We start from the raw sequence: 11,402 nt of genomic DNA on the forward strand, positions 1-11,402 counted from the left end.
GTTTCTGAACTGGAGTTATCTTAAGTGACAAGAAAAGTATTTCTATCCTTCTGACACTGTCTATCGCCAGCTTATGAAATCAATGATTATTTTGTCCAATGCAGAGCCAGATTATGAGTTGCTGGATTCAGGAAACAGGAGCTACTGAGAAACCGAAGGCTCGGAAACAAAGTGTGCTCATCGTCGCGAGATCGTTGACACTTGATGTATAGTGGTGTAGAATTTGTAGATGAAGGGAAAGTAGTTTTTTTTCCTCCTCTATGTCAGTTCTGAAAACGAGTTCTCTTGTACGTTGAGATCTCAGCTATGAGTCGATAGTGCTCTGTTTCTGGAAGTTTTGGTGACACGCAGTTGAGTTTTTATAACATGTAAAAGCAGACCTTTTTTCTGGGGAATGCGATGCCGTTTCTCATCGGTTCATATATGCTGTGCTCTCTTTAGTTTGTGCGCAGAGCATCAGTGGAAAAGAACGGATGGAACTGCAGTGCAATCCCATCTTGTTATCTTCGCCTCTAAGCTACCATTTGCATATAAATGGTGCAGTTCATCGTCCACTTCGGAGCACTCCAAGTTTGTACGGGATGCAGACGGACACGAAGGAGCCTGCCGCCGCGGCCCCGGCCGTCGGCAAGCCGCCGAGCATCTGTGACAGGCTCCAGAGAGCCTTCCACGCCCGGCCGGCGTTCCGGCCTCTCCGCCGCCTCACCGTCCTCCACCACGACGGCGGAGCTGCGAAGCCCGCCGCTCTCGGTGCCGGCCCTGACGCTACTCACGGTGGTCCGCCGGTGCCGGCCCCGCCACAGCCACCGTCTTCGGTTGCCGGTGCTCACGCTCCCGCGCCCACGGCACCGCCGGCTCCGCAGCCGGTCCCTGTGTGCGCACCGGCCGTCGCCGAGATGGCGGCGGTGAACAGCGCACCACCGGGGGCGCCGGCGCCGGCGGGGGATACGAAGGCCGAGGACAAGGCTAAGCAGACCAAAGGGAAGATCAGGGTGGGCTCCAGGGTCCGCAAGGCCCTCTCGTCCAAGTAGCGAAACCAACAACGTACCATCCGTGAAGCAGGCCTCTCCGATGTTGAGCTGCTTGACTACTATCTTCCGGATGCTTGTGTTGCTGCTTCTTTGAATTCAGATGTTGTTGTTGCTGTATGCAGGGCTCCATTTTGTTGGTGGATGTGGTTGAATTTCTGTTCCTTTTTTGCCCATTCTGAGAGTGTGTGTATAGTATCTTCAACAAACTAGCTAAATTTAACTCTCGATATTTTCATTTGGTTATCCATTTTATAAGATTATTTCTCTATATTTTCATATACTCTAGTAAATTAGTCAAATTACACTTTACATATCTTATGTATCTATTTTATTCGTATCAAATTTATTTGTAATGGTTTTTTTCCCATAATGACTATAATTTCAACGGTTATAGTACAAAGCAGTAGCAGCACACGCTAAACATTAAAATTCCTTACGTAACTTAAGGTTATCAATAATTTTAAAAATTAGTACATTAGTTTAGATGAATATTAATGAATTTCTCCTAATTTTTGGGAATTAAAATTATGCCCTAAAAATTCAAGCGAAATACAAAAGCATCCAAATTTGGGGATTTTTTATTTAAAATTTGTAAGAGATTTTTAGTTGAAATCAGTTAAAATGGATTATCTGTTATTTATTTCACGAGCACAAAAATATGTATGATTTTAGAAGCTTCAAAAATTCACTTTTTGAATTTATAAAAGAGGAGAAAATGAATAAATTTTTGAAGCATTTGACAACTTGCTGCTTCTCTCCTCCCACCGACGTGCACAGGAGTGAATAGCAAGGCGTGGGGTATCGCTACATTTGCCAAGGCTGGAGGGAAGGATAGCGACTCCACAGTGATGGGGATCTGTTTGCATACTCTGCTGGAGCTGTGTTTTACAAAGCAGCATGCAAAAGTAGCGATGTTGAGTGGGATGCTGTCTCCACCGGAGATGCTCTAATATGTAAAGTTAGTGTCTATACTTGCCATGTACAATCCTATACCACTAACCAAACAATATCTCATACCATCTCATAATCAAACAACATACTTAAAAGTTCCACAATATCTTTGATGAAACCCACAAACGTAAGAGAGTAAATAGCTATCTAGGATTACAGTCTAGGCAAAATTCAAAATCCTAACTTGTTGTCGGTGCCATCATCCACGCTGATGACCAAATTATGGACCCCTGGGGTTAGACCTACTAACCCGCTAAGCTTATCGAAGGTTTCATGTTTTGGTTCAAGCCCCAAATCCAAAATCCACGGTTTCTCTTATAGCTTTACGTGTATGTATTGTCTAATAAACCGTTGAAGGTTTCTTAATTAGTGAAAAATAGTCCAATTAATTTGTCATGAAAATGAAAACTTTGTGTCATCTTCGACCGTGGTGGCTTCTTCTCAAGAGATGAGCGGCTATTCTCCTACAAATTTAATTAGGGTTCAAACTAGGGGTGGATTCATCTAGAGGGTGGGGGCTGTCCAAGTAGTGATAGGAATGCCGTATACTGGCCAAGTTGTGGGCATAACAGAAGATGCATGCATCATCTGTTAGAGATCAAATGATTTGCACCGATTACTACTCGACATTTATTGCCTATTGTACGAATGGGCATCCTTCGTGAGAGGTGTCTCTGAACGAATACATTCTCACTTGTATATATTTTTATAAAAAATAAAAAAGGTTCGAATCTTTATATGCCCACTATTAGATCTCAATATCATTAATGTTATGAGATCTCAATATCATTAATGTTAAGTGTAATGCCACCAGACGTGACGACACGTCATGAGATACAAGCTGTGGTGGGCCACTCTAGTGCCGACAACGATGGCAGTGAGCTGGCACCGGGTATTCCGGCTGGGCGGTGGCACTGTGGGTGTTATGTTAGGGTTTGTATATATTCAAGAAACGCATGATCTCGGACGTTGACCAAATGGACAGGAAAAACGACGGCTTTCGAGAGAAAAAAAACCAGGCGAGATATAGGTGTGCCGTTTAAACGTCCCCATGCCATAAACCCCTAACCCACGCTGTCATAAGCCTAGGCTCTGCACTTGTGCCCGAACGAATCCCAATCTCCTGCTGGTAATCTCAGCAATGGCGAGCACCAAGCTGAGCGATTCTTCTCTTCTCTTCTCTTCTCTTCGTCGTAGCGATCGATCTTGCTCGCCTCTTCTCGCTGACCGGCCCGTCGGCGGTGCGTGTGCCTCCTTCGCACGCAGCCCAGCGGCGCGTGGATCAAGCGGCTCCTCGCCGAGGACTTCTTCGAGCTCTGCAGGGAGGACCGCTTCTGCGCGCGCTGCGCCGCCGCCTTCTGCGACCACTGCTGCGGCGGGCACCGCCGCGGCCAGGGCCACGAGGTCGTCGTCCGGGCCGGCGCCGCCTCCGTGGGGGCCCAGGCCCAGGCCGGCGCGGGGCCGGTCCGTGCCTTGGACAGGTACTCGTTCTGCCTCGACTGCGGCGCGGGCTTCTCCGCCGCGCTGTGCGCGCACCACGGCGGGCACGAGACCGTCCGCATCGTGGCCTGCGAGGGCCGCCTCTGCCTGCGTTGCCCTGGCTCGGAGCCGTGGTTCACCTTGTCCTACGGCATCGAGGTACGTTTTCTTTTCTTTTTTTTTTTTGCCCACTTTCAGTGAGTGCAATTCTGCTGTTCTGCCTGTTCCGAACCAGACAATGGCCGTCGCCGTTCGGTTTGTTTTCCGTTCGTCGCTTGGTGTACCGTATCGTATGCTGCTGTTGTTGGGGCGTCCATATTTCATCTCTCTGATGTTTGGCTGTTTTCATAACGTTAGATGAGGGGAACGCCTGGACTTCATGTCGCTGTGATTCGGGTTTGAAGTGCTGATCGATGTGGCGCTGCGATTCAGGTTTCAATTGCTGATCCATAATGTCTCGTGCATTTGTTCGCGCTAGGTTCAGAGTTGCCCCAGTCGTTCCTGAATAGGTTAGGATTCCTTCCGAGGATAGCTACTCAAACCAGGAGCCGATAGCACCAGTAACTGGCACTAATAGAACCAGCAATTTCTCCATACTGAATTTGCTGACAGCACACATCACATAACAAAGGTAACACGCCGTCTCTTGTTATCGAAGAAAACTAAAATCCCTCCCACAAGCTGTTTCGTGTATTGCATCTCTCTCTCTACCATGGTCTGCATCTCTTGTTCTTCTTCTTGCTATATCCCTTTACCATGGTCTCCTGTCGATCAGCTGCAAAATCCTCCGAAAAAGACTACAGCTCTTAGAGGCTTCGTGTGATATACATGGTTTTGGACCGTTTGGTAGTTTGGTAGATAATTGCTGAAAGTCCTCCAAAAGAAGACAGTTTTGTTGCTATCTGATGACTTGAAGGGTTTATACTGATGGTCATGCCAGCTTCTCGATTTCCTGAATGATTAGATCTCTCTCCTCATCAAGTTCATCTTCACCTGCAAAGTGACCAAAAAGAATCATTAATCTCAAAAATACTTCCATGACATCTTTCCTTAAGAAGGATTACCATTCCGATCATGGTGCTTTGGTTAAAAATATTCAGTTACTCCGTTTGATCCCACAATCCCCAAGTGGTTTAAGGTGTAAAAACAATGCATTCAAGCGCAACGCTACCTTTACTTGTAGGAAGATTGTGGAGTAGCTTCAACAGTTCCCTGCGATTGTCCAGCAAAACTTCAATTATACTGCGAGGCTTGTTTGGATTGGCGACAAATACCTGTTTCAGCACAGTAAATGGTTAAAAGGGGTCACTCAATGCACGTGCACACACATGTATGTACACTCAAAAGATGATACCTTAAAAACGTGGAAGGCACATATTCTGATATTTTTGCTTGAATCCTACAAAAGGTGCAAGTTAGTAGCAACCGTTAGAAATAGAACTTGTATTCCTGGAAGCTTTGAGTCAGTAAATATACACATGTACAAAACAATATATATCTAACACCTCCTTAAAACTCACGGGGGATCAACCACTCTGTGCCTTCGTGAAGAAATCAGCTAACTGAAACTATTCTATCAAATTCCTATCAAATTCCTAGCGGAGAACTATTCTAGTAGAATCAAATGTATATTTTAGTTCTTAAATTTGCATAACATCCACAAGGTAAAACATAACCGGTGAAGTTATAAATATGAAATTAAGAAGAAACAGAGTACTGGAATGACTTGGATAAGTATATTTTTCTCGAGTAATTCCCGAAAGAAGAGTAAAAGTACGAAATATATAACTAATACCTTCAGTAGATTAATCATGATATTTAAAAAACGAACTTCCAGAATGTATCGCTTCATTATTTGAGAGTTGGTAGCCTCCAGTAAAAATTCTGAAAGGAACTGACACAACATATGACACTATAAATTTCCTTCTGAAGCGAATGAGATGAAAAAAAGAGTGCAGCTGAAAATAGTCAAACCTTCATTGCCTGCCTTCTTGTTACATAATTAGTCGATGACAGGAGCCTTGTGTAGAGTTCAAAGAACTGGAAAAGAATACATGATCAGAATGATACACTGAAGGACAAACGGAATATATCTGGTATGTAGGTAATCTGGTTCAACCGTTCAAGTATTGACACAATGGCATACAATTTTGTATGGGCAGTAGTCAAGGAACAATATACAGGACAATCCTTTGGAGTTTTAAATTAGTAAGACGTAGTTAAAGAGTACATGCATTAGTGGAACTCTAAAGAAAAGACTCTGCTGTCTTATTTCGTTGACATGAGGACATGAGTATTTTAGAGCAAGATAGTAACCTGGTCGTAGTGGGAACTCAAGAACTCCGCAACAACAGTTTCATGCTTGGTCAGCAGGTCCTGCAACCATCTTATCAAGAACAACCATCAATATTGATTCTTCCACCACCAGCAGGAAGTCAAGTTTACATAAAATAAAATGTGCACATATGGATTTACCTTGAAGGTGTTCAGAGCATCAGAAGCAATATCAAAGTTTGGCAGCTCAACATACTCAAAAAACAGCTCAAAGCTACTGGATTCCAATATGTATCTGAAAGATAAATACAAATCAAATGCATGCAAAATTAATCGATTACTAATTTGTTTTTTAATTTTTAGGAAACGCTGTGCAATTAGAGATCTATCTCAATAGAGTTGAAAAAAATAGTACACAGATTAGATTTATGGTAAGGTTTAAAGATCAGAACTGCAGCTTTTTGTATATTTTGTCCTGTAAAGTTGCAACGATGTTTTTTACTTCCAGGTGAATTTGGGAAAATAACTTGTTCAACTGTTGTTCTTCCTGGTTACGTGTGATTATCATACATAACTGAATAGCAAACCATTTTTTGTGCAAGTATCAGGTACTATACTCTAGCCTACCCCAACTTGCTTGGGACAAAGGTTGTTGGTGTTGTTGTTGTATCAAGTACTATACTAAACAGGAGAGTTCCTAGCAAGGGCAAATCCAGACACGTTAACTACTTCAGCATTTTTTTGGAATATATGCAGTGCTCTGTTTATTAAGGTATGCATAGTCAATGCCATACAAATCATAAACAAAAGGAAATCTCAATTGAATGGAAATTTTGAACCCTTACTTTGCAAGTGTTGGGTACTTTATGCATTCTCTTAACATATTCCCACAGTTCAATGCAATATCCAAGTTCTTGTAGCTGTTGAAAAGATTAATCAATTAAGATTAAATAAAAGGATATAGGCGTAGACACAAAAAAGGACCAACAACGTCATATGAAAAGGCTGGTAGCACAAAAGATGAAAAGTCATGGACTGTAAGGCCCGAAGTGCGGGACCCTTTGGCTACACGCAACTAGTAAAAGACCTAACTTCAATTAAATGAAGTCATAAAGGAGAATATGTGATGGAAGACAAGAAGTAACTACCTACAACAGACCATATATAGGAAATAGCTGGTAAAGTATCTCTAGCTCTCTACAATGAAACTATTACCAGTTTGTCACTCTATCATTTTAGCGTACCAGTAGAAATAGACGACTTACCAACCGACTAGGAAATCTAAAAGCTCCAGATGATTTTCAATATACTGCACGCAGGAATAACTTTCATCAACCTTCTGCCTAAGCAAAATGCACCAGCAGTGAACCAGATCTTTTCTTACCTGCAACGTAATCAGTTCAAGACGTTGGTAAAAGAAAAACAGATTAAGCACATTTAGTCAAGAGCTGACATACCCCCCAACCCAAGGAAGGCAGATTCTGGACGAAGAGGGAAAGGACGTCCCCCTTACAAATCTCAAGGGTTATTTGCAAGACCTGCTCTTGATTTGGTTCTACTTCTCCATCACCAGAGAGCATCAGCCTCAAAGATGAGATGTTTTTCTCAATCTCTTCCAAAGCCTAACAGGAAGATGAATATGTTGTCATGTGTGCAGCCAAATACAGTTTACAAATAATATTCTCCTAATTTGATAAATAACTCAAGAAAACTGCCTTACGTCACCATAACACGACACGAACAACCACTGCAAACCTTACCACCATCATAATCTGAAAGTAGCAGTTTTTTTGTGGAGCATGGATCAACAAGGGAAATAATAAAACTCATCCAACCAACACGAACGAACGAATACGTGATTATGCAGCTTAAAACAAACTAAAAGTAACACCCTAACTCCATATTCCCCCCCACCAGTTTTTACTAATCAGTAATTCTGCGGTTCAGTCTAAACATCACTACGAACGAATGAATCATCCTGCATAATCCCAGTTAAATATACCAAGAGAATTCCACGACCAATCGGAACCCCTCGGTTCAAAAGAAAACCAAGGAAATGATACTCAGGCACAGCCAAGAACCTAGCAACAAACCACGATCATTAAATTACACGAGATGAGCGCACACCGAAATTGGAGATCATACCACCGCCGAGATCGCAACTTTACATCCGATCCCCTCACCGAAGACTACCCGGAAGAGAGCGCGCGTGGATCTCCTCTCGACCTTCAAGTATAAGGGCGCAAGAACAGGAGGCGCGACGGCCGGCGGGGGAAGGGGAGGGAGGAAGAGGAGGAAGGATTGGCAAATCACCTTGGCGTGGGTCCTGGTGTGGAGCGCGAGGAAGGAGTCCTTGATGGAGCGGACCACCTCCTCCGGCGTCGACGGCCGCAGCCGCGACGCCATCCGGAAGAAGAAGGACATCTCGCTCTGGCCGTGCTTCTCCTTGTCGACTCGCCGGCCGACCAACGGCAACGGGGCGTAATGCTGGTCTATGTATGGGGTCGGGCAGTTGGGACGCCCTTTTCTGTCTCCTCCGTCTTTGGCCGCGTGCTTTTCCTATGGTCATGAAAAGCAAGTGTGACGTCACTCTGGATGATTTATGTAGCTAATTTTTCAATAAGAATATTATAAAAACAAACAAAATATTTGCTAACTTCTAAGGAGATATTGTGACACAAGAGAGAAAAAATCTAAGCATTTGGCAGAAGAGTCAAGAAAAGTTAAATATTGTAAAGAAACCTATATTTATATCATGTTTGGTATAACTCTAGCTTTCAGCTTCATAGCAGATCTTGTGTTTGTAAGTTAAAATAAAGTAATTTAAATCTCTATTTTGAAACTTAAATGGAAATAGAATAGCTCACCCAAATATCATTATATACTCATAGCTCTAGATTTAAAAAATTTTAAAGCTAGAAATATCTAACTTAGAAATTTTTGAAGTTAGAGCTCTGTCAAACATACCCTTAAACAACACACTGATATGTAGTTGTTGTTAAAGATCCATAAACCCAAACCAACACTTGTGGCAATGCCACCAACCCTCTTTCTCTTCTTCTAACTCCACGACATCTTCATCTCTAGTTCCACTGCAACTTAATATAGACAGGGACAAATCCAAATCCTTAGTACTCCCATAAGTATTCAACCCAACAGGGCCATATCTTAGAAATTGGATACTCTGTGCAAAATTCAAAATTAAGGTACATATATAAGAAAAAGACACTTCTAAAAATAAGTTTTTTATTTTTTATATTTGCAATACAATTATTTCTAAGAATTACAACTTGCCAGAAAGCACATCTTAGAATTCTTAACTACTAATTTACACATCTTGCACCTATCTTTAATTTGTTCATCGATGCTTCACTTTTACACAGAGAAAGAAAAACCTTTTGGCAATTTGAGTATTTGTCTTTAATTGCGATTGAGAATTATATTGAAAATGGAATAGAGCAAGAGCAGGAAACGTAACAAAAGAGGAAGCAACATCACACGTATAAGATGGGCCAAACTGAGACGTAAATGTGTGGTCAGTGGCTACAAACAACACTGCACTTTAGGCCTAACTATGTCATTCGATGTTTGGATTCCACCAAAATCCAGTCTAGAACAAGCTCAGAGACACATGAACTTGAAGAGCCCAAGCTCATTGATCCAGACCACACTTAGAGAGATTACCATTGTATGTAAAGTTCCGTTTGGTTAGCTAGCTTTTACTATCCACCTAACATCGCATGCCATACCCAGCTTCGTCACACTCAAACTGAAGTTATACGGTAGTACATACATTTGTCAGCATAAGTTTCCCCAGCATGCATACTAATCTTTACAAATTACAACATTACCTATACAAAACTAAGGGGGTGATCAATTGCACATGAAAAGAAGAAACAGCATATGCCCTTCTCCTCAATCTGCCATCCAAGTTCCAATCGAGACCCCAAGAACAGAACAACAATGATTCTTCTGCACTTTGCGTTCTAATCTCTCCTTCGATTTCCTTCTCTTCCTTTCAAGCTCTCGTTCTGTCGTTTTTGCGTGCATGCGTGCATGGATGCATGGTGCCTCTTTCCCCACTCTGCAAGAACTGTCCTCCTACGGCTGGTGCTGCGAGCTCACCACTCCTCGATCACCGGCGACGAGTGCCGGTTGAGGTCGTAGGGCGCCCAGAGGTAGTCCACGGCGCAGGGCCGCCGGGCATCGAGCCGGAGCCATGGCTTGCCCTTGCCGCTCCAGTGGAGCAGGCTGATGGGGCCCGGGTGGAGCCCCCGGCACCGTCCCTCGACGTTGTCACCGCCGAGCCCATGCTGGTTCCACCGGTGGTCCACCGCCTGGATGTCCCCGGCGAACACCAGCAGGAATGGCGGCAGCGAGCCCAGGTGGTAGATCCGCCGTTGCTTCTGCACCGCCATCCACTCCTCCACCCGCCGCGTGTACCCGCCGGCGCGCCACTTCTCCACGTCCATCACCATCACGCCCGTGTTGAAGTAGCAGGGGCGCCGCAGGCGGAACGTTCTGTTCAACGCCGGGTGCGACCAGAACGCGTCCGTGAAGTAGTTGTGGAAGTTGGCGTGGCAGTACTCCGGCGCCGCCACCACGTGCCCACCGAGGTCCACGGAGGCCAGCGTCCGGATGTCGTCGACCACGATCACGTCGGAGTCGAGGTAGGTCACGCAGCGCACGTTAGGGGGAAGCGTGTCGGCGAGGTAGACGCGCGCGTAGTTGAGCGGCTGGTCCAGCTCCTGGCGCACCGAGCGGGAGATGCGGCCGTGGACGCGCGACGGGTCGAAGCGGTACACCCGGAGGTCGAGGAACGGGAAGGTGACGCGCAGCGCGGAGCCAAGGCCGTCGTCGAGCTCGGCGGTGAGGAAGTGGAAGGTCACGCTCTCAGGGCACGCAGTGTGCTGCAGGATGGAGAGCACCGCGGCCATGGTGCCGCGGAGGTAGTTGGCGTCCAGCGTCATGGAAATGTCCACCCGACCACTGCCATCTGCCACGCACTCAGCACCATTTCGGAACGCGGGCGCCTCCCGGAACATCGGGGCAGAAGGCTGCCGGACCATCATGGCGCCAACGCGGGCGCTGGTGACCACATGGCCGGCACCGAGGATAATCCCAAAAATGGCGACAGCAATGGTACAACTGGAAGACATTGTATGCCGCCGGAGAGGGGAAACGCATGGACCAAAGAGCGGCCAGAGAGGATGGCCACAACAATGATGGCGGCGAAGGTGAAGCGGGGGAGGTGGTGGCCGCCCTGGTCCTTGGAAATGGTGGGGAAGGGTTTAGGAGGGGAGGGGGGCCACCGTGAAATTGGTGGTGAAAGGAGGGGAAGGAGTGAAGGGCAAAGGGATACATGAAGGTCGCAGCAATGGAATGTGGTGGAGGGCCAGGAGAGAAGGTAGGAGAAGAAGGGGAGATGGTGGCTAATGGCTGCTTGCCTGCTTGGGAGCTGCCTATACTTGGACTCCTCCGTTTTCCTGCATGGATTACATTGCTAGCTGCCTATACTTGGATTGTTGCATTACCTGAAGCATGAATCCACGATGCTATTCAGAAAAGAAATCAAGCCCTCCCAGATGCATTTGCAAGCAGCTGCCGGCCAATCAACAATCATTATCCCGTCTCAACTCTCGAGCCTCACAGCTAGGAATACAGCCT

General features: G+C 45.4%; 3 protein-coding genes across 4 annotated transcripts; 1 reads left to right on the top strand and 2 right to left on the bottom strand.

Moving 5' to 3' along the window:
- The first annotated feature begins 462 nt into the window (after nt 1–462).
- On the top strand, nt 463–1,301 carry LOC133912549 (lysine-rich arabinogalactan protein 19-like). The gene has a single exon (XM_062355355.1). The coding sequence runs from the start codon at nt 474–476 to the stop codon at nt 1,029–1,031; it is 558 nt and encodes a 185-aa protein (XP_062211339.1). The 5' UTR covers nt 463–473; the 3' UTR covers nt 1,032–1,301.
- Nucleotides 1,302–4,015: 2,714 nt separating this feature from the next.
- Nucleotides 4,016–8,261, bottom strand: LOC133912554 (putative MO25-like protein At4g17270). Of its 2 annotated transcripts, none has more exons than XM_062355358.1 (11): nt 8,049–8,261; nt 7,193–7,357; nt 7,001–7,119; nt 6,581–6,655; nt 5,937–6,030; nt 5,778–5,837; nt 5,436–5,501; nt 5,257–5,355; nt 4,816–4,860; nt 4,633–4,735; nt 4,016–4,454 (listed from the first exon to the last, which is right to left on the bottom strand). In XM_062355358.1, exons 1-11 carry the CDS (start codon nt 8,157–8,159, stop codon nt 4,393–4,395), a joined length of 999 nt encoding a protein of 332 aa, XP_062211342.1. In that variant the 5' UTR covers nt 8,160–8,261; the 3' UTR covers nt 4,016–4,392. The 2 variants fall into 2 exon arrangements, with proteins under 2 accessions (XP_062211342.1, XP_062211343.1); XM_062355359.1 differs by lacking the exon at nt 8,049–8,261 and adding an exon at nt 7,863–8,000.
- A 1,195-nt stretch (nt 8,262–9,456) lies between these two features.
- On the bottom strand, nt 9,457–11,344 carry LOC133912552 (probable galacturonosyltransferase-like 4). Its single transcript, XM_062355356.1, has one exon. The coding sequence runs from the start codon at nt 10,892–10,894 to the stop codon at nt 9,857–9,859; it is 1,038 nt and encodes a 345-aa protein (XP_062211340.1). The 5' UTR covers nt 10,895–11,344; the 3' UTR covers nt 9,457–9,856.
- Between the last annotated feature and the right edge of the window lie 58 nt (nt 11,345–11,402).

The sequence above is a fragment of the Phragmites australis genome, chromosome 3 (assembly GCF_958298935.1).
Source record: "Phragmites australis chromosome 3, lpPhrAust1.1, whole genome shotgun sequence".
In the NCBI taxonomy this organism is placed as follows: Eukaryota; Viridiplantae; Streptophyta; class Magnoliopsida; order Poales; family Poaceae; genus Phragmites; species Phragmites australis.

Excerpts from the sequence above, each read along its gene's own strand:
- LOC133912549 (XM_062355355.1), top strand. The coding sequence starts at position 474 with ATGGAACTGCAGTGCAATCCCATCTTGTTATCTTCGCCTCTAAGCTAC.
- LOC133912552 (XM_062355356.1), bottom strand. The coding sequence starts at position 10,894 with ATGTCTTCCAGTTGTACCATTGCTGTCGCCATTTTTGGGATTATCCTC.
- LOC133912554 (XM_062355358.1), bottom strand. The coding sequence starts at position 8,159 with ATGTCCTTCTTCTTCCGGATGGCGTCGCGGCTGCGGCCGTCGACGCCG. Across the intron at positions 6,656-7,000 it reads TTAGATTTCCTAGTCGGTTG|CTACAAGAACTTGGATATTG; the intron begins GTAAGTCGTCTA and ends TCTTTTCAACAG. Across the intron at positions 4,736-4,815 it reads GTGCCTTCCACGTTTTTAAG|GTATTTGTCGCCAATCCAAA; the intron begins GTATCATCTTTT and ends GTGCTGAAACAG.